This window comes from Balaenoptera acutorostrata, chromosome 11 (genome assembly GCF_949987535.1).
Source record: "Balaenoptera acutorostrata chromosome 11, mBalAcu1.1, whole genome shotgun sequence".
Taxonomy (NCBI): domain Eukaryota; kingdom Metazoa; phylum Chordata; class Mammalia; order Artiodactyla; family Balaenopteridae; genus Balaenoptera; species Balaenoptera acutorostrata.
In genome coordinates this window covers 105,483,703-105,506,132 of record NC_080074.1, presented here as the reverse complement: position 1 = coordinate 105,506,132, position 22,430 = coordinate 105,483,703, and the positions used below count along the sequence as shown (strand labels likewise).

At 50.6% G+C, this 22,430-nt stretch overlaps 1 protein-coding gene across 7 annotated transcripts in view; it reads right to left on the bottom strand.

Annotated features, from left to right (window-relative positions):
* Positions 1 to 4,554: 4,554 nt before the first annotated feature.
* The window catches only part of ERC1 (ELKS/RAB6-interacting/CAST family member 1), a 424,409-nt gene continuing 406,533 nt past the window's right edge, over positions 4,555 to 22,430 (bottom strand). For all 7 annotated transcript variants that reach the window (XM_057555932.1, XM_057555938.1, XM_057555936.1 and 4 more), the window contains one exon: positions 4,555 to 6,208. In XM_057555932.1, coding sequence (XP_057411915.1) covers positions 6,071 to 6,208 — 138 coding nt within the window. In that variant the 3' untranslated portion in view covers positions 4,555 to 6,070. The remainder of the gene's footprint in view (positions 6,209 to 22,430) is intronic.

Genomic DNA, 22,430 nt, shown 5'->3' with positions numbered 1-22,430 from the left:
AACCAGCTCCTGTCTTTGGGCCAGCCCGAGATGCTCCAAATAATCGCAATCTTCTCCGGATCCAGAGAAAAAACCAAGTTAATGGACGGAATTCTCCACTGAAACTTCTCCTCTCACGTATTTTCCTTAAACCTCGGGGTCTCTGCATCCCTTTGTCTGCAGCTGAGCTGGTGACCACGGGGTGCATCAACAAGTAGTGAGACAGGATGAATGGAAAACGCTGGGACAGCGACCACCGCCACCTGACAGCTGGCTGTGGACACATCTGCTCGTGCTGGTGATTTCGTGCGGCAAAATCCACGTCCTGCCAGCGAAACTGTTCCCGCTTTACAAGGGAAGGACGGGCAGCAGCGGGTCTTCAGCCCTGGGAGCAGCGCTGCGTCCCAGGCTGGAGCGGGTGAGGCCGGGCAGAGCCGGGCGTGGCAGGGCTACGGGGTGGTGGCACTCGGCCCCCAGTGCCAACGCCTGGGTAGGGGGGCAGCAGGACCTGCACGAGAGCAGGCCAGCCCCGCCGTGGGGGACACACAGAAACAAGCGAAGCAGAAAACCAACTCTCACCAGAGTGCCCACAATAATTTCTCCCTGAGCATCAGGCCCAAGACAAATGCCAAAGCTGGAGATTTTCTGAGCAGATGCTCTCGGCAGCCTGGTACTCCTGGTACCTACCTTCTGTCGGCTGACGCAGCTCACGCCTCTGAGTCTACACATGGGCGCACGCCCCAGGGGAGCTCCAGCACCCCCTGAACCAGACCCTCTGAAGCCGCGCCCGCCCTGTGGGCACTTGTTCTAAGCTCTGGAACCGTCAGAGCTGAAACGGGGACAGGGGCTTGGGCCTTGGTGTGCGGACTGTGAGACACAATGAGGGGCTTGCCAAGCTGGAGTCCAGGTGGGCACCCAGAGGGGTGCCCCCTTCTCCACGTTAGGGCCAGGGTGCTGTCCACTCTTGCTCCCTCCCCTGACCCGGGCATCCCTGCATCCCTGGTACCCCGAGTGGGGCTGACCTCATGGGGACCGCGGGCCTCTCCCGCTGTGCAAGCATCTGAGGACACATTCCACTTGGATGAGCAGACTGCATGAGGCTCAAAGAAAGACACAGCACATGATTTTTAAATAACTTTATAATTTCCTGATGGATTTAGTTTGTGAATAAAAAAGAAAAAAAATGAACAAAGTGTTTACAATAATTATCAAGGCAAATTCGACTCTAACTCAGTTTCTCCGTAACGTCACGATCGCGTCGGCCGCACGGCGGGGCAGGCGCACAGCTGAAGGCAGTGGTGCGTGCGCCCACAGACCCCACCCCTCGGCCGCTACTGTTGCCAGAAGGAACTCAAGCTACGGGGGGGCAGTGCCCGGCGCCCTGGGGCCTCATCAAAGGGCAGCTCTCCCTCTGGAGCAGGGGGCGCCGTCCCAGGAGGCCCGAGTCCACCCGCTGCACATCCGCTGGGCTCGAAGGCCCCAGGCCGCCCCCGGGGGTCCACCGTGCTGAGGTGGAGGACAATACTGCTGTGGGAGGGTGGGGGGCTGCCCCAGCCCGGGGGAGGCTCGCTGGCTTCGGCAGGGGCCACCTCCCTTCCTGGCCAGGCCACTGCTAGGGCCCAGACGGACGGCCTGGGCCTGGGAGACCTGGGGTCTAAAAAGCTTTCAGGGAAAGGATCCAGGGACCGATGCCAGAGGAACTGGGCTCTGAGGAGGACTCACCCACCCAGATCGTAGGCTCCAGGCTGGCCGGGGCTCGGCCCGTCTTGGACGGGCCACGGGATGATATAGCACCAAGTGGGCAGGAAGAGGTCCAGCGCCAGGCCCAGGTGAGCACACAGCATCCGGCACATGGGGCTGCGGCCAGTGTGGGCTCACAGACCTGGAAACCTCCCGCAGAGGTCCTGAAGATGGACGGCCAAACCGGGGCCCAGGAGCCTGTTCCCCTAACTCAGCGGCTGCCTCCTTCCCTGGGTGGTCGCCTGCCTGGACCACGGCCACCGTGTTTCCCCAGCGGCCGGCTCAGCTGCCATCTCAGCCAACTCGGGGGGACGGAAGGAGCCTGGCTGTCCCAGAGCTTGAATTCCTTTATTAACATGATATTGGTGGGAGTTTTTAAAACACAGCTCTTTAATTTTTCAGTTCTACAACTACTTTGTAATATCTTAATAATCTCAACAATGGACACAATGTAACCGCCCCAATTCTCTGAACCACACAGACAACACCGACAAGCAGAGAAACAAAAGGGGAGGTGGGTGTGGGACAAAAACCCACTCCCCCAAATCAATCCCTAAAACCATCTCTCCCCCAAGAGTCAGGAGGAGAAATACCTACAATAGGGTCACAGCACTTGCCAAACACATTGGAAGAAACCAGGAGACACTTGGTTACAGTTTTGACACTAAAAAGTTTGGAAAGTTTTGCTTAAAAAGAGTAAGACAGCCATTTTGTTCAGAAGGATTCCCCTGGATGTTTTCTTCTTGCCCAAATGTTCCCTTAGTTCACGTGGGGGAAACACCAGATTCCTCTGAAGACACTTGACGGTGCGTCCCTGCCAAGAAGCCGGGGCCGGCAGTGCGGGTGGGCCCAGGTCTGCTCGGTCCAGCTGCCCACCCCCCCCCCCCACCCCGCCCCCAGCCCCCCGCACCCTCCCCTCTCCTCCCGAAGCCCTGGGCTCCCAGCGGTGGGAGATGAAGCTGCGGGGGCGGGACGCAGGGTTCCTGGGGACTCGGGAAAAACCACTCGAGGGCCACATCTGCATGGCCACGCCCTCCTCCCCTGCTCTTGCCTCAAAGGCCCCGAGGCCGCCCGTGGGCCTGTGCTTACACAGTGGGCTCCACAGGAGGGCGCGCGGGTGGGAACAGCAGGACTCCAGCAGCAAATCCCAACGCCATCCGGACCGTCAGCCATCGGCCAAAACTTGGAGACGACTTCCTCTTCTCCCCTCCCTCTGAGAAGCGGGTGAGCCAGTGGCTCCTGCGCAAAACCCAACAGACCTTTATGGACACAAAGGGCCGAGCCCCGTTGCCGCCATCCACACTGGAGGTGCCTCGGGTCCCGTCTGCTTCACTAGTATTGCTAAAGCCCAAGTGTCAGGAAGAGAGGAGCCTTCAGATGGTAAGGTACACGGTCAAGGTTAGAGCCGAGATGGATTTGGGGATTCCCATTCACTTTTCTTCACATGTTAAAGCCCACTTAAAATCTTTTCCATTTCAAATGGTATCCAAGTCCTTGCAAATCTCAATCCAGACGCTGCATCAAGAGCTCAGTGAATGCTTGGGATGGAGGTACGTGGGGAGAGGAGACGGTCACATTGTCCTTCTTCTGTCCTGAGCCCCAGGGTGGATGCCACCCACCCCCCTCTTGCTTCCCCCTTCATGATGACTTTGATCTGGGTACAGAGCTTCAGGTGCTAAGGGGAACAAGACTTGCCAATGGGATGGAGGAGTTTGGTGAACATCACAGGTAACCTGCAGTGAGTTTTCAAGGTTACAGATCTTCGGTAGCAGCTGCATGAACTTGTGAAACCACGAATATCAGAAGAGGTCACGGAACGACAGATCTCGTGTGGTGGGAATTGCGCATTTAGCAAATGTTGGCTCAAGGAATGACCTAAACTTAGTAAGACACTCTAAATGCTAGAAACTATGTTAACTTTGCCTGTGGTATAAAGGCAGGTCCCTGTTCACTCTTAAACTTTAGCCAGAGCCGACTTTCATCCAGGACCAAACAGCCCCTAGAACCATTTGAGATGCTAGGATGACCACACAAGACACACCGAGGAGTGTCCCGCTATGGTTCAGAGACAGACAGATGGCGTCTGCCCAGAAACTGTTCTTCTCAGAAGCACTTGCCCAGAGGAATCCCATAAGGCTCTGGAGGGGAAGCACAGGAAGGAGAGCAGGCAGCAGGGCAGGTGGCAGGGATGGCATCTGACGGGTAACGTGGAGTCAGCAGGACCCGGGAGAGCAGCTGGAGGAAAGCCGGCCAGGCCCGCCGCTGCTCTGCAAGGGGCCTCTGCTCCCGCTCCCTGTCTGCTGAGGTCCTGGGGAGGGTGTCGTTCTACCGCAGGTCTTGCACTGTGGTGGACAGCGTGAGATTCCGAGACTCCAGCCCTAAAATACTGGGGGCTTCCTACATGATTTATGGGCCATGCCATAAATAAACGGGATTGAGGTAATTGACCACAAACGGCCACCACTTACTGTCTAACCTCCGCTGCACCCCCTCTCCGGCCAGCCTGGCTGTCAGGAAGAATCTCAGCAAGAAATTTATGAGCAGAGTCCATTTAAACCTTCGATAAGGAGCACTGCACAGCTTCTCACAGGGAGAGCTTGTTTTACGGCAGGGAGTCAGGGCAGCTGGAGATGCGACCATATAGGTTAATGGTACAGTCACAGGCTGCTGGCGGGAAGATACAGGACTGACGGCTGTGAGGACCTAACAGGCAGCATCGGAGAACTTGGGGGGAGAAAGGAGAGAACGCAAGACAGACCCATCTAGCCCAGCAACTCTTATCAGGATGTGAGTGTCTGGTGGGTGTCTGGCCAGAGAGGTGGTCAAAGGGCTACAGAGCTGGGTGAAGTGGTCTACTTCTCGGTGCCTGATACTTAAGACTGCCATTGTCTACGCTCGGGGAAGATGTCAATACCTTCCACAGGATTTGCAAATTTGGGGTCAATTTTCTGATTTGCAACATGGACCTGGCCGAGTTCGACAAGGTGCGCCTGGACGTGTAGAGAAAACACCATCCACCGTTGCGCAGCCCATTAAACAGTCCACTCTCTCAGGGGACAAAACCCCGAATCCTGAGTCACCAGATGGGATCCTGCAGGCGAGTGACTCAGCCCTCTGCCCCCCACGACCCATAAATTCCATTATAACGAGAAATGCTGATTTGTGGAAGATTTTTCTGGAAAAGATACCTTCTATTAAGATGGGGGAGGGGAAGGGTATGCCTTGTACTGTTCTGACTTGACCAGGTGGGTCTCACAGAATCCTCGACTGCCCTCCCTCCCTGCAGAGAGGCTTTCTTCCAGAATGGGTGCCCGACAGCGACTTGCACACAGTAGGCACTTCATAACGATTATCTGAATGAAAGAAAGGGGGAAGGAACGCGTGTGGGATGAGAAACACTCATCCGAAGCAGAAGCTCTGGACCAGGAGGAAAGCTGAAGGGGGGAGGCTGGGCCGCTGAGCAGGGAGCACGGGCGCTGGGGCGAGGCAGAAGCATGCTTTGGGGCCTAGACTGCTGACGAGGGAGGGGTTTGGGAGAAGCCGGCCTGACCCCGAGGACCGGTCGCCTTCCACAAAAGCAGAGCTGCAGGGGTGACCACACTGCCCTCTTCTCTGTCAGTGACAGATGTGATCTGACACACCAAGCCAAAGGTCCTCAATGAGAGGGACTCGCGCCAGAGGCTAGGAGAAGCGCAGGGACCAGTGAGGCCCGGAGGCCAGGATCTCCGAGCCCCGGCGCAGCCCGCCTGCAGTCCCGCACAGGCGGCCCTCGTGGAGAGCAACCAGGACGGTGGGAAAGAGAAGAGTCGGTCGGCTCTCTGTCCCTGCTCTCTCTCCCCACCGTCTCTTTTTTTAACACTCTTTTTGAGATTGTTTTTTGTCTTTTTTACCCTTTTACGAGAAAGCACCTGTTGTGACATTAGAACACGCAGCACCCTGGTCTGCAGGGAAGGCGTCTCTCAGTGAGCTGGGCTCTGCAGGGTCCAGACTTAGTCCTCACGCCACGGACAGAAGGGAGGAGGGCTCTCCCCCGTGTCCCTCTGTCAGGGCACAGCCGCCCGCGTCCACGGTGTCACTGCTGATGGCTGGATGGCAGCTCTCCACGGAGGCTCGGCCACTCACCCACCCTGGACAGCAGGACAATCAGCGCAGAGACAACAGCGGAAGATAGGAAGACAGACGCAGAAACGGTGCTGGAGACACACTCGCGGGATTAACCAAGACAGGGCAGAGTCTGGAGTGTGTGTTCGCTGCCAAGAGCCGTCTGAGCGCCCCCTCCTCGTACTTCTCCTTTCTCGGCTCCTGGGCTCATCAAGCGGGCTACTGGGCTGGCCGCTCCCCACGGAGACGGTCACGATGACTCTTCCAGGGCGCTGACCACCTGCTCCAGGATGTCGGGGCAGTGGTCTGCTATCTGCTGCAGGATGGCATTGGCAAACTCCTGTAGCTCTGAGCTGTCCCGCTCACCCTTCTCTAACTCGTTCTGAAGCTGCAAGGAGAGACGGATTCAGATAAAATAAAACAACCCTATTGGCACTGAGTTAAGAATTATTGTTCACCAATAAAGAGATGACATTTGCAACAACGGGGATGAAACTGGAGGGCATTGTGCTCAGTGAAATAAGCCAGACAGACAAAGATACATACTGCGTGGTGTCACTTATACGTGGAACATGGGGAAAAAAATGTCAAATCAAATTCAGAGAAACAGAGAGTAGAACAGCAGTTGCCAGGGGCAGGGGGTGTGAGAAGTGGCAGCGGGTGGTGAAAGGGCACACACTTTCAGTTATGAGGTGAATGAGGTCTGAGGCCTAAGGTACAACACAATGGCTAGACTGCATAACACTGTGCTGCAGACTTGAAATCCGCTGAGAGAGCAGGACTTAAGTGTTCTCATACAGAAACAAAGGAAATCGTGAGATGACGTATGTGTCAATAACGCGACCGAAAGGATGGAGAATCCCTTCACGATGTCTGTGTACATCACACCATCAGGGTGTATACCTTGAATATATTACCGTCTTGTCAATTTTAGCTCAATAAAGCTAAAAAAGAAAAGAGAAGTGACAAAAAAGAGGCAGTTTCTATGTGAAGTCTTCCTGTGTCAAAATTAACCATCAGGAAAATGTAAAAGTAAATATCAAATGTCTCTCCCTGAAAACGAATGTTGGTGACTGGTCCCAGGCCCCGAGAGGGGGACGTGCAGAGCCGGGCTCCCACCCCAGGGCTCGCACTCCGGGAGTGCCCTCCCACGGGGCGACACCATCATTCACAGGCCCAAGAGAGGGAGGGGCACACGCGTGACCAGGCAGGATCTTCATCTTGCACCCTGGTCCCTGCCTGAGGGAGGCTTCCCCCACAGGCCACGTGCCACTCCCTTGCTGACTGAGCCAAAGAGAGACACGCCAGTCCTCTGTCTGTTTACAAGTATATTCCCTATTGTCTTAAACACTCTCTCTGACATTCCTTGAGGCACCGAACCAGCATGTACTGAGGGCCTACTATGTGCTAGGTGCTGAAAAATGAACGGATCTGCCCGTACACAGATGATTATGACCCAGCAGGGAAAGGGCCGTGACCGAGGCCTGAACACGCTTCGGGGGAGACAGGAGGATGCCCGCTTCACCCTGGAGGGGTCCGAGATGTTCCCGAACAGGAGTGTGTCCAGGAGGTCAGAGACAGAAGAGGCGGTCAAGCAACAGCAAGTGCAGACGCGCAGAGCCACCTTGGGGCTTGGTGCAGACCTAGGGAGAGTGAGCCTTCCCTGCGGCTGAAGCATCAGGTAGGGGGCTGGGTGCAGAACGACAGAGGTGAAGCTGAAGGGACAGACTGGGGCCAGACAGCATACACAGAGCTATGGGGTTCAGATTTCATCTGGTTAAAACAGCGAGGACGACAACAACAGCAGCAAGCCCGAGACCTTTAAAACAGCACAGGGACACGATCAGCTTCATTTTCTCAGAAGACACTAGGAAGATAAAGCACGTCAGCCTGAGTGGAAGGAGGGACATGTCGAGGGAGGTTACTGTCACGAGCCCGGGGAGAGTGAAGCAGGACTAAATCTAAGGTGGGCCCAGGAACGCGGGGGGACCAGGTGGGTGGGAGATTTTCCAAAGGCAGGACTGGCAGGAGGCAGGGTTACGTGAGAGAGAACAGAGAGTCAGACAAATAAGACTGAAAATACAGGAGGCAGAGCAGTTTTAGGAGAGGAAGTAAATTAAAAATTGAGTTTAGGGGCTTCCCTGGTGGCGCTGGTTCGAGCCCTGGTCCGGGAACATCCCACATGCTGCGGAGCAACTAAGCCCGCGAGCCACAACCACTGAAGCCCATGAGCCACAATTACTGAAGCCCACGCACCTAGAGCCCGCGCTCTGCAACAGAAGAAGCCACCACAATGAGAAGCCCGCGCACCGCAACAAAGAGTAGCCCCCGCTCGCCGCAACTAGAGAAAGCCCACACACAGCAACGAAGACCCAACACAGCCAAAACTAAAATATATATTAAAAAAATTTGAGTTTAAAGTGTAGTTAAAAACGTAGGCTCTGGAGTTAGGCTGCCTGGGATTCAATGCCAGCTCTGCCAATTATTAGTCTGTATGACCTGGACCCCTCGGAGCCTCAGTTTCCTCATCTGTAAAAAGAGGCAATAATATTTATAGGGTTGTTTTAATGACTTAATGAGATATTCATATAAAGTACAGTACAATGCCAGACACACAGAAAATGCTTGGGAAATGTTAGATGTTGTTGTCATTATTGTTACTCTTGTTTTTATTAAACAGATAAGATTACCCAGAAAAGAGCATGTAGATTAAAATGCAAAAAGAACCCAAGTTTCAATTACACTGTTGACAGAATCTAGATGCTCTGAGCCAAGAATGACTATGCTGCTTTTTCAAACATCAATATAGCAAAGAGCTGGGAACAGATTTGGCAATCTTCTTTCTGCTAAATGTTGCTAAAAGACCAGGACGTGCAAGGGCCAGATTCAGACCACACGAAGTCTTGATGTACCTCAAGCTCTGGCTGCATCATATGAATAAGAGTCTCTGAAACGGGGAAATCAGAGAGGCAAGGGGCCTTGTGAACACGGCTGCACAGGCCGGAAACCAGAAATACTGCTCGGTGAAAATGCTGCAGCTCTCAGGTCTCTTCACCAGCTGAAGTAAGTGAGGAGGTTATGAGGTTGTACTCCTTCAGTTTCTTACCTTAATCCTTCCCAGGAATTCTCTGGACAACTTTGGTTTATATTCTGAGCCAGGAATCTTCACAAGTCATGTAGTTATTGCCCATGAAATATTTTTTATTCTAATTTGGGTTCTGTTAAGTTGATAATCATGAAGTTACTAATGAATATATTTTAGTTTAACAACATTTTTTCAAGGGTTTTATTTTTCTGATTTAAAAAGTATTACACATGCATTGTAGAAAATTTAGAAAAAAAAGGCAACCCCCAAAATTACCTATAATATTAGCATCAGGAGATAACCACTTCTATATATAGTCATATATTCCTTAAGACTTTGTTTTATTATACATACTTGTAATTTTAGAAACAAAATGGCAATGATATTATATAGATTATTTATAAGCTGATTTTGTTTTCACCTAAAAATATACTCTAAATACATTTCCAAACCAAATCCCAAAGGCTCTTTTTGAACCTTGGTAACTGATTCTAAAATTTATCCTGAAGTGTAAATATATAAAAAGAGCCAAGAAAGCATTTTAAAGGAAGAAAAATGATGTAGGACTTGCCCTACCAGATTATAAAACAGTATAAAAGAACACTAATTAGAAGAGCATTGTATTGATAAAATTAGATCAGTGGGATTTAGAATATGATCAAGATGCATTTGAAATCAATGAATTGCATTAGGAAAACTGGGCCCAGTTGTGGCTAGATTCCTACTCATGTCATACGTAAACATAAATTTAAAACTGGCTAAAGATCTAAGTTTAAAAATTATACTGGGGCTTCGCTGGTGGCGCAGTGGTTAAGAATCCACCTGCCAGTGCAGGGGACACGGGTTTGAGCCCTGGCCCAGGAAGATCCCACATGCCGCGGAGCAACTAAGCCTGTGCGCCACAACTACTGAGCCTGTGCTATAGAGCCCACGAGCCACAACTACTGAGCCCACACGCCTAGAGCCCGTGCTCTGCAACGAGAAGCCACCGCAACGAGAAGCCCGCACACCACAACGAGAAGCCCGTGCACCACAACGAAGAGTAGCCCCCGCTCACCACAACCAGAGAAAAGCCTGCATGCAGCAGTGAAGACCCAGTGCAGCCAAAAATAAATAAATAAATAAAATAAATTTACATAAAAAATAGAAATGTAAAAACATTCATTCAAAAAGTACTGATTGATTCGCCCATGAAAAGGAAGGCAGTTCTGACACATGCTACAACATGAACCGTGAACACATCATCTGGACTGAAAGAAGCCAGTCACAGAAGACCACACTGTACGATTCCATTTTTATGAAATGTCCAGACAAGGCAAATCCAGAGTTAGAAAGTGGATCAGTGGTTGCCCAGGGCTAGGGTGGGATGGGGTGATCAGAGGGAATGATGAAAATGTTAGAAAGCTGATTGTGCTAATGGTCGCACAATTCTGAGAACATATAAACCTATTACATTGTACGTTGTAAACGGGTGGATTGTATGATGTGTGAATTATATCTCAATAAAACTGTAAAAGCATACTGAGTCCTGCATGCAAAGCGCTGTAAAGGCCACAGAGAGGAATGAATGAGTGCTATGGCCTTCAGCTTGGGTAGAAAGGGGGGTTGGCAGTAGATGTTAGAGGACAGAAAAGAGGGTCAGTCCAAACAGACAAACAGTAAGAGCTGACCAGGTGCGGAGGAGGAGGAGATGCGCTTGGCTGGTCCTCGAGGTTTGTGTCTCTGCAGAAGCAACGCCAGGTCTCCCCAGGCTGGCCAGGCGCAGGCACTGCCCTGAGGACCCCCCAGGCCACTCCACGCTCTCAGTGAAGCGAGCACCTCTTTACCAGAACAGTGGAGACAAACTGGCGTAAGTTAAGAGAACGATGGCAGGTACGGCTAAGACGCAGGGTTAGAGGAAATAAACAGGCGACCTGGAGGAGCGGAGACTTGAGAGTGGGAATGTGATTATGACCCACAAACATCAGGGGTGAAGCAGAAGTGGGAAGGGTGACAGCACTGGAGGAGGACGCAGAGCCAGAAGTGATGGAAGAAGACCAGGGGAAAAAAGCAGAGGTCGACAATAAGGCTACGCTTTTTCCAACATCTAATGAATAGTCTGCCTGGGAAAAGGTGTTTAAACACAGAGAGGGTCAGAAGAATCAAAAGTTTAGAGAAGGCAGTGTTCCTTCATTGGTGGGAGCTGCTCTCCATCCCGCAGGCCTTCCTCTGTCTCCAGGGGTTACGGCTGGTTTGCACTGTATCTGGAAGCAGCATTAAATGTGGGCACGGCTGAGCAGGGAGAGACTTCACTGGCACTTGATCCATTATATGCTAAAATTTCCTGTCTTGAAAAGAACTCTCAAAGATCAACCTTTCTTGTGAAACTGGAATTACTTTTTAAACGAGGATTTTTGTTTTGACTTTGAAATGCAAAGCTTTAGTCATCCTGAAGTCCAAGGAGCACAGAATGTGTCGGGAACATGTGGTTAAAACTTCGGACCACTTAGGAAAGAAAGGCAATGTGAAGAAACCAAACGAGCAGCTTTAGACAGCTGTATTATACAGCACAGGTGGGAAAACAAATCTTGAGATGGATTAGTACCTCGTGATTTTAAAATATTTCATTAGCATGCGCAGCGCGTGTAAAAAAGGAAGTTTCTGCATGGTTTCAGATGTGGCAGGTCCCATGGATGAACTGGGAAAGGTATATTCCAGCTTCTGAAACTTATCAGATCTCACTCAAGATATTCCTGTCCCCACCCCTGCTCCCACCCCTCAGGTCTGCCTATCCATCCCTCACCACCTCCCCAAAGAAAGGGCCCCTTAGACTTCACACCAGGAAAGAATTTCCCCAAACTCACACACATGTGATATTTGGGATTTAATGAAAATGCTTATTACATCTTAGCCACAGTGAAGTATATCCTTCTCTGTCCCTCTTCCCTTCCTTGTTAAAGCTACAAATCCAAATTTGGTGGATATAAATATGACTGAATAATCCAACAAGATCTTCCATATCCTACTGCCTTCTTGTTTACTTTCTTAAAAACATTGTAATTATACGTAGCATGTAGGGTTACACAATCTCCCTGCTAGATATAGAGATGTAATTTTCCCTGTATGTATTGAAAGCTTTGCATCTAAAGACAAACAACAACAACCCTAAAACCATCTCCAAGTAAATTAATTTCCACTAAACTGCAAAACAAACTTGTTCCCACGAATCCCGCAAGCTCCTTCTGTAACGTAAGCATTAAATCCCGTACCTCAGCCTCTTCGTTTCCTCCATATATAGAATATCTAACACAAAACCTTCCTCAAGTGTCTTGGGCCTCTTTCTACTTAACCGTAAGTGAACTAAGATGCCCTGGAGGAAGGGACTCTTGTAGTAGGAGGCGTACAGGTACGTGCCTCAAATAGAGAAAACAGAATACAGGCTCTGCTAAGAGAAACAGGGGCTTGGAAATGTGGGTCAGGATGACCGGGAGGGCAGCGTCCTGCACGTGGGCCTGCTGCTGCCAGTGGCAGAGGGCACAGCCCAGGACGGCTCAGGACAGCTCACGGTGCCAGCAGCCACGAGCCTGAGGACTCGTTACTACGGTAACGCAGGCCTGACACAGCCTACCTCAAAACGACCCCACGACACTGCTGTTCCTCCTCCTTCTCCAGGCTACCTTGACCACCTCCCACGTCTCTGTGCCGTCAACTAACTCTGTTTCCAATCTCTTCCCTCCCCGGTCTTCGACCACAGCCTCAGAGGGCACTCTCACCCCAAACTTTCTGAGTCTGCATCTCACAGGCTAGACCAATTTTCCTTTCCTTCACCATCAAACATCTAAAAGATCAGTCTACATTTGCTATCTCTGTTTCTCATTTCCCTCCTTAACATCTAAGAATTTAGTTTTTGCCATTTCACCAAAATTGCTCTCTCCAAAGTTTGCTAAACTAAGACTTCCACGCTGAAAACCACACGACATTATTTGGAGAAGTAACACAGCTCTTAAGTGTAGGGATACGACATGATGACAGGTTGGAAGACTCAATATTGTAAAAGTGTTAGTTCTGCCCAAACTATCTATAGATTCAGCGTAATTCAAATCACAGCCGCGGCAGGTGTGTGTGTGTGTGTGTAACTGACACGCTGACTCAGAGTGTGAGAGGAAATGCAGAGCCCAGAATAGCCCGAGCAATCTTGGAGAACGATCATGGAGAAATCTTGCTACCACACAGAGCTCTCGTTATTAACACAGCTTGCGACTGGCACAAGAACAGACACAGAGACCAAAGGGACAGAACAGAGAGTCCAGAGAACGAGCCCAATCCTGGGAGTAACCCGAATGCCCATCAACAACTGGATGATAAACTGTGGATATTCACGCAATGGAGTGTCAGCGGTGAGAATGGATGAGCCACGCCCACGCACAACGTGGTGCTGAACAGCAGATGCCAGACAGCAGAGTTCACACCGGGTGACTCTGGGCAGATAAAGCTTAGCAAGAGGCGAAGCCAGCCTGTGGTGCTGAAGGCAGGCTGCTCCGGGAGGGGGCAGTTGTGACTGGAAAGCGGCTCTGCCTCTCATGCCCGGTGCTCATTCCACGAGCGTGTAAATTCACAGACCTGTACACATATGACTCATGTGGTATTCTGCGCGGGTGTCATACCTCAAAACCTAAGACTCCAAACCAAACCGAACCTCAAGGATCCCCTAACAGCACAACCTGTCGCTCGCCGGCCTTCGTCCAACACAAGCCCCCCTGGACACCTGGCCCTGGGGACACCTGCTCTGGACTCTCCCTCCGGGCTGCCTGGCTCTCCTCTACCTGTCCGTTAGCCCATCTGTGTGTTTCTTCCCTGTCCTGCGGCTGCTCCTCCCCGTTCTGCTTCCTGCGCGACACGCAGGGGTTCCCTGAGGCCTAAGGAGACCGTCCTCTGCTGCCCTCGGGTCACCCTGTCTATCCTCGCTCCATGAAGTTCAATAGTCACAGCAACTAACCTACTGGACACGGATCCCAGCCGGGTCTGCTCTACGTGCTTTAGTGAAGCAGCACATTTAATCTACTTTCTTTGCCAACTTAATTATTTCTTTTCAGGTGGGTTTTGTAAAACTTTTTTATTTAGCAGAGAACTGCACACATATACAGAACAGTATAATAACCCTCATATGACCTACATTTAACCATTTTCAAGGTATGTATGAGTATAACTGTAGCTCCCTTCTTTCTCTCAAGCTTCAGACTAACATTCAAATGCCTGATAAACACTTTGTGAATGTTTCACTTATACATCAAATCATAGTGTTTATACTGTTTAATAAACTGTTCTTTTCACTTAATAATGACTAAAAATAGTTTTTCATGTGATTAAGTATGCTTCTAAAACCTAATTTTTAAATGGGCTGCATTGTAATCCTTTTAATGGATGTATTATAATTTAACTAATTCCATTATTAGAAATGTAGTTTGTTTTCAGTTTTTCACTACTATAAATATTAATGTGTTGAAATTTTCTGTACATAAATCTTTGCATATCTATGACTGTTTTCTTAGAGTTCCTGGGTTAAAGGGTATACACCTTTTTAAAGTTTTTGACCTGTTACCAAACTGTTCAGAACAGTTGTACTAATTTTCAGTCAACAAATAAGGGTGACCATTTCCCAGCCTCCCGGTCCACTGGGGTCACACACACACCCCAACCTTGCCAATATGACAGAGTTGCTTTCGTTTGCAGTTCTTTGTAGTTCTTTTCATTTGTGGTGAAGCCAAAAATAGAGGCGAAACATTTAAAAATGTATTTATTGGCCATTTCGTCTTCTGTGAAATTCCTGTTCGCGCCCTTTCCAGGCCATGTTTCTTTCGGTTTAGTTTCTTCCTTGCTGATCTCCTGGTCACAACCCTAACGCAGGCTCTCAGGTATCTTAGCATCTGTTGCTTATTGCAATAGCTTCACAATCATTTCAACCTTGGTTTGTAGGAGTAATCTTTCTAAAACAGGTTGGATTAGGTTCACTCCTCTTCCAAGATCTCAAGCGATTTCCTGCCTACAACAGAGTCCAATCTCCCTGGCATGGCATCCAGCCTCCGGCCCCATCCTGCTTCTCCAGTTTCATCTCCCGGTATGTCCGTGCCGCCCTCTGCCTTTGCTTTCACGCTGACGTGGTTCCCTCACCCTGGGGTGTGGACAGTCTTACCTCCTACACCTCCCTCTTCCCCATCTAACTTATTCTTCCTGGTGGAGATCACTCGCCCCCTCTGTCTGTGGAGACATCCCTTTTCAGAGGTGAACACTGCTGAAGTATTCATTTTGTCTCCTGTTTCAAGAGTTCGCTACATGTTCAATTCCCCAACTCTTCAGCAAGCTCCTCAATGAATTCTTTTTTACATACCAAGTCTGCCTAGCAAAACAACCTGCACATAGCAGACAATCGAAAAACAACTGGAGAATGAACTAAAGGAAAAGATGCTAATCCTGGGGGAAAACACCCATAACTTTCCCAAGAGCGTTTTAAGATAAATCTGAAGCATCTCCAAATCAAGACTGTCTGATGGTGCAGGCCTTGTAGCAGGACACATCAACTATCCACGGTAACACCCACGTTGCTAAAGTTCTCAAAGGACAGAATATGGCGCAAGCACAGGATACCAAGGTGGCCTCTGGCAGGAACTTTCTGGCTTTGTCTGCTGAATGTTATGATAATGTATTCTGTTCTTAGTAGCTATTCCAGCCCTCAGAGTAGTAATATGATTTCTAGGGGGACTCCAGCCAAGAATCACAAATGCAACAGCAACCCAATCTGGATGCTCAAAGCAACACACATGGGGAGGGTGTGTGGCAGAAAGGCGGGGGTGGGGGGGGGCGTGTCAGCCTCCACCGCTGCCCAGGGAAGAAGGCATTTCAGAGAGGATACCTCACAACCTCACACTCCACAAAAACACGTCATGAAAGGCTGTCTGTGAGAGAGACCACTGCAGCTCCCTTCCTGCTTTCCACGTCAGGACAGCTGTCAGACAGCAGAGCTGACGGTGGAAGGATGATCAGGACACAGCCGGGCGGGACAGGGGGGCAGAGGCACAGCGGAGGACGGGCTGGCAGACCTGAAACTGCCCAGAACATCCACCGCCAGCACAGGCCAGGGTTTCAGGGCAGGGGCGGCCTCTCTCCACAGCCGAGTCAAGGCCAAGGGAGAGCGAACAGAAACCCGTGAAAAAGGGAAGGCTTAAAAGAGAGAAAAAGCCTTATTTCAAGGCACATAGTTCTCTATTCACAGACACAGGATGAGGTGAAAGAGGAGGATGGAGGGATGGGTTTAAAGGAGGGATGGTTACAAGAAACCTGACTGAACAGATTCAGTCGTGCTTGGCAGTGATTCAGATTAATTCGTTTCTGCAGCTGGTTTGGTGGTGGGTGGGAAATTATACAACAGATGCTCAGTTTGGTTTAATCAGACAAGAATCTGAACTTGAAGTTTTTGACAGCTAGGTCCCAGGATACAGAGGCCATGAGGTCTGAGCTGTAAATGGACATGACGACTGGAGCCTTCCAGAGGTGACGGTCAAGCCGAAGTCGTCCTCTATCCTGGCCAGATCTGGGCTACAGTCCCCAGCCCCAATTAGCAGGCTGCTTAACTACATTTACCCAGGAGATATGAAGACATGAAATAACCCGAGTTTGGATTTTCGAACAACTAGAATAAATTGCAATGTATTTTGTCATAATTATCTGCTGAATAAAACATAAAACTTACATGGTCAGAGGGACCTGACAGCATGATGGATATTTCATGCCCAGGTAGTAAATATTTCATTTACTTTTCTACAGGAATTGGGTCACTTTTTTGCTCTGTAGAATCCCTCTAGCATTTAGTAACAGGGAAAATGAAAGTTGCCCTTGAAGAATCTGTCCTACGATTACTCCCCACAGATTACGATAAACTCCAAGGCCCTCCCTTCTTGTATTTCAAGTCCGAGCTTGCAGCTTGAATCTCCCAGTTTCCTTCCTAAGGTCTCCCCCAACCCCAGCTGCTTACTGTTGAGAGCCTGAAGCAGCTGCTGCCCTGCCCCGGACTCTGCAAGATGACCGGATGCGGTGGTGACCGTGAAGTTGCCGCTGGGCCTTCCCCTCCCCCTTCCCTGCCTTGCAATGAACCCCTCTGCCTGGCAGTGTCTGGATTTGTCTTCCTAAAGAAGGAAAGACTGTTGTTGCTTAGGCCAGAAGTAAACAAGGTGTCATTGCTCCTCCAGGACCAATCTGGAACAAAACGATGCAATAAAAACGAGAGTCCATTCCACCAAGGGGATCCACAGTCAGTTCCACCGATGACAACAGGCCACTGCACGGCGATTTCCTCAAGATTCACTTGGTGAAATAAAGGAACTTCCTCCTCTCCTTCCCTCACCTCACAACAGGTAGCAAGGTAGGAGGAAAGCCCTGGCACTAAGGCCTCCTGAAGCATGAAAATCATAAATGACTTCCCAGTAATGCCAAGAGCACGTTAAGCCTGGCACGTAGGGGGTGCTCCCTAAACAGTTACTGAATGAATGCTTGCCATGTGCCTTAGGGCAGCTAGATTTTTCAATGGTTAAAAACTAAACAAAGGTAAAAACAAACCAAGAGCTTCTCTGCTTCCCGGCTACGGCACTGAAAATCCTGCAGTGTGGTACTGGCAAGCCCCTAGCCCCGAAGGAAATAAGGCAGAGAGGGTTTTTCGTGACTCTGTATTAGTACAAAGCACACAATTTAGTTTCTACACTAACCCCCTCCCCTACAAAATATCAAACAGTGGAACTACCAAACCTAAAAGCAGGCCGATTCCAAAACTGAGAATCAAAAGCCTGGAAGGGAGCTAACAGAACCCGCAGTTCAATTCTCTAACCTTAAAGTGAGGCGAGCAAGGCCTAAAGAGGTGACGGGCCTGCTGCAGTTTAGGCTGATGGAGCATGCACCCCAGGAAACCTGGGGCTTGTCCTTCACGCCCTGCCAGCAAGCGGTCAGGGACCAAACTGCTGTCTCCAGACGCACAAGTGCTCCGGAGAGAAAAAGAGGATATCTCTCCTGCCTCAGAGGCGAGTTTTACAAGAAAGCTGGTCTTGTTGGCTGACCACCGGACCTCGTAGAGTCGGCATGTCACTGCTGCTTGTCATCTTTTCAAGGTTAGTGTCAGTCACGGTTTTGTGAGAGTCAACAACCTGGAGTCAAGTGACCCAGGTGAACTGGGGTCAACGGATCTAGGGACCAAAACACAGGTTGCTAACACCTGGATACAGCAGGAGCTGGAACCAGGCACAGACAGTGTTGCAACAGTCCAGGTTTAGACAGTTATCTGTACATAAACCAGCACAAACTTTTGCTTGCCGATAATTCTGTTTTGTACTTGCAGATGTCACTAACATACTAACGTCTTAATTTCTAACCTACTTAGGTCTAGACACTTCTAAAATGCTGGATGCGTTCCTGCCTGAAGTATTCTTCCCTGGCTGAGATAATCTGAGTTCTTCTTCGTGATATTCAACCTCCCAGGTTACTCTCTTTCCAGAAAGGTTCTGTCTTGATATAGGTGTTATACCTTCTCTGAACTAGTTAGGGAAGGGAGTGAACAGAGGAGGAGACAGAAGACATGGCTACAAAAGATAAAAGTGGGAAGAGACCACCCCCCCAAACCCAGTAGGAGGTTTCACATTGGGCTGATTGGCCTCCTATACATTAAATTTCAAGAATCAAGAGAATGGTGGTGGGGGGGGAAGAGAATGGGGAATCCTCTCTTGTGTAAAAACCTTCCAGAACACCAAAGGAATCTGATGTATCATCCCGTCCAAACAACAAGCCAGTTGTGACTACAGTTGATAACACGGTATTGTGTAACTGAAATTTGCTAAGTAGAACCTTAAAAAAGGTCAGTAATGTGAGATGATAAATGTGTTAATTAACTTGATGAGGGGAATCCTTTCACATTGTATACGTATAGCAATCATCACATTGTCCACTTTGAACATCTTACAATTGTATCTGTCAGTCGTATCCAAATAAAGCTGAAAAGAGCAAGCCAGGTACCCATGTGGGTGGGGCGTTTAGATGCAGTGCGTCCTGAGGCAGAGACGGACCGCTTCCCAGTCCAGACTTGCTGGGACAGCACTGGAGGCTGGAGAAAGTACGGAGGTTTAAATGGGGAAGCAGAATTCCTGCCAGGCAGAATTTTAATTGGTAACACCTCACACCACCTCTTACAAACCTGTTAACTGACGTTGAGTAGAGACATTCACTTTAAGAGCCTGTAGTTATCCCCACGGGGAAGAATGTCCCTCTCTGTCAAAGGGGCCATCAGAGCAGCAGCAGGGTTCTGAGAATCTCGGACATGGCCAGGCCAGCCCAGCCAGGCCAGCGTGTTTGGTTTGGCTTTCAGAAACGAAACGTGTCAAAGGGAGAGGATTAAAAACAGAAAACAAACCACCCAAACAACTAAGAAATCTAATGCTGAGGCCATCAGGACGATAAGAACAAGGCTTTGCTGCAGCTGAGATTTAAGTGCTAAACCAGCACACAGCTAATCCACGCCTATGAATCTTGCAGCTGAGCAGGACCAGAGAGGGAAGCGGCCTCCGCTGCAGTGGCACGTGCTCAGTGCACCCGATTCTAGGGCCAGCGTGACGGGGAGAGACTGGCAAGGCTCCCTCAGGGAACCATGGATCTTGTTGGATTTTTGCTTTTTTTTTAGTGCCAACCTGACATTCCCTGGGTGGTATCTCCCAACGCCCTGGTGAGATGACAAGATGACCTTTTACAAGCTCCTGGCCCGGCAATTCAGAAGGGCCATGGAAGGGGTGCCACTACCGCCTAAGGCTCCGGGGCCGTGTGGGCTGTTCTGAGTGACCCCCCGGTACACACGACCATCGGCTGGAGGACCATGCACGGTGATGGGGTGGGCACAACGCGAGGATAGGCACCTGTGCTGACGTGGAGAAGGCTGGCGGGGCGGGGCCTGGACGGTTACTAATTTTGGGTGCTAAAGGGAAGAAGTTGTGATGTGATTTGAAAGCTCTTGGGGAAAGCTGGATTTGAAAGAAAAATATTCCCATGGCCCCCTAAAGCTCAGGACTTCTGCAGTCGTGTTTCCTTAGGTGAAGAAGGGTGAGAGGAGAGACCCAGGGACCTTCCAGGCCCGTCTGGCTCAGCACACGGGGAGCACAGTCCCCTGGAGAGCGTGGGCGAGGCCACGGTGCCGCAGGGCCCGAGCGGCCTCGCACAGCGTGGTCTCCACGCGGCAGGAACGGCGGCGGTGAGAAGGGAAGGGCACAGCACTCCCGGGAAGCTTCTCCCAGCCCCTGCAGAGGGGGGGTCCCCCAGCTTCGCGAAGCAGCAGCTGGAGAGGGAGGCGGGCTCAACCTTCAGCAGCGGCCCAGTGAGCCAGGATGCTCTGCGCGGGCGAGAGGAGACGGGGGTGGCGGGGTGGGCGCGCACCGCCCCCGGCACACGGCCCGGCGGCCCCTGCGTGCGGCTCTCCGGCCACCCCGCCCGTGTCACCAGACAGGGCAGAGCTTAGGAGCCGACCGCGTGGGGAGCAGGCCGGGGCTGGCAAAGCCGCAGCCCCGAGGGAGGCTAAAGAAATCTCCGGACGGGCATTTTAATGACCTACAATTCACTCTTCTCCCCGAAGACAGTCCCAGTACTTGGTCGGCACACGGGGCCTGGGACAGACAGGCGTCCATCCCTCCACACACGCGGCCTGAGCCCGACGGCGACGCCCGGCAGCCGTGCAACGCGACCACCGAGAACACGCCTGTCTCGGGGGCGTCCTCTGACAGGCAGAGGGGGTTTTCTCCCCCGGGGACTACAGGGGGATGGGGTGGGGACAGGTCTGGGACGGAGAGAAACGTCCCCATCTGGCCACTCGGCTTCATCTTCCCAGGCAAGTCCCGTCGTGCCCGCCTCAGCTCCCTCACATGCAAAGAGCCAGGGGCAGGGGATGAGGCTGAGGAAATACAGCTGCTCCTGACGGAACAACACGGGACCCCGCTGAGCTCCTGAGGCTGGAGGGTCGGAAGGGTCTCCTCTCCTGGCTCCTTGTCTGGCTCTCATCACAGGCCGCTCCAGAAAACTCGATATCCTGTCTTTCCGGTGACACCCTGTCTTTTCGGTGACTCCCTGCCTTCCCACGAGGTGCATCCCGATGCCCATCTGTGCTAAACTTAATCTTATGAATAAATATCTGTGGACTCAAATTTAGGCTAAACGCTTGCAGAGGGCTGGCGTGGACTTCAGCTGTGCGACAGGCCGACATCAGCGAGCCCCAAGGACGATGCTGCTTTATCACCCGGCCTGGGTCACAGTGGAGACTAAGCTGGTTTTTAACGTGGCCGCGTTGTCCCCTTCTGAACTCTCCTCTCCCCAGTCACTCACGGTTCCTGTCATCCTAGTGTTCAGGATGCCTGACGTTCCACTAGTGTTGGGCAGGCTAACGGGAGAGACACCGTGCTGCCCTTCCTAGGAACGCCTGCATTTAAAAAGGTACTACCTCAGAGAGATGCTTGATTCAAAGGAATAAACTGAACCAGTGACCGTCAGGCAGGGGCTCCATCAAACACCCCATCCCCTGCTTTAAGCTGCCGCCATAGCCTGCTCTTCTGTTAAGCTGGCAGTAAGATCGTAGCATTTAAGTTTGGCTGAGGGTTTCTATTAGAAAAAGCTTTCTTTCTTTTTTTTTAGTTTGATAACATTAAAACCACTATTTATCTTTAAAAAGAACCCCATGAAAAATCCTGTCCATCAAAACCTGATTTTTAGGGCGACTTGAGTATCCCTTCAATTTACAGCAAGATCTGTTCTCTTCAGTGTTAAAATTACAGGCTCCCTTTCACCAGGAGACACGCTAGGTGGGGGCATGTTCTCTTGTGCCGAAGTGGTCTTTAAAAAGAGGTAGACAAAGCAGTAAGATAGCATTTATACGGTGCAGAAGAATGCCACTATCTTATCTCCAGAAAATTCCTGATTTCATTCATTCACTAAGCAAGTATCTGCTTCATACTTTATGCCTTTGTGTCTATTACACGGCTTTTAAAGAAAGGTCCAGTTTCTAAGTTGTGTCACAGGGCACTCTGGACTGACATCACCAGCAGGCCCTGCATCCCTACCTCCCCCCACCCGAGGGAGGATTCTGTAATTAGTGGATGTGAGCAAGACTCTCCAGCACCCCCTGCCTCTCAATAGGCGGGCCCCGTGATTTATGTGGAAGGCCGTTTCCAGAGTTTGCTTGGAAGTTGGTTGTTTGAAACGCTGAAACAATTACTTAAGTGGTAGTTAGGGCACCAGGAGGCCCCATGGGCTACTGGCCATAATGTTATGGGCTGAGTCACGTCCCCTCCCCCAACTCACATGTTGAAGTTCTAACCCCCAAACCTTAGAATGTGACTGTATTTGGAGAAGTGATTTAAAGTGGTTAAGTTCAGATAAGGCTGTTAGGGTGGGTCCCACTCCAATCTTACTGGTGTCCTTGTGAAAAAGAGGAAACTTGGACACATACAGAGACACCGGGGATGTACCTGCATGGAAGAAGGAC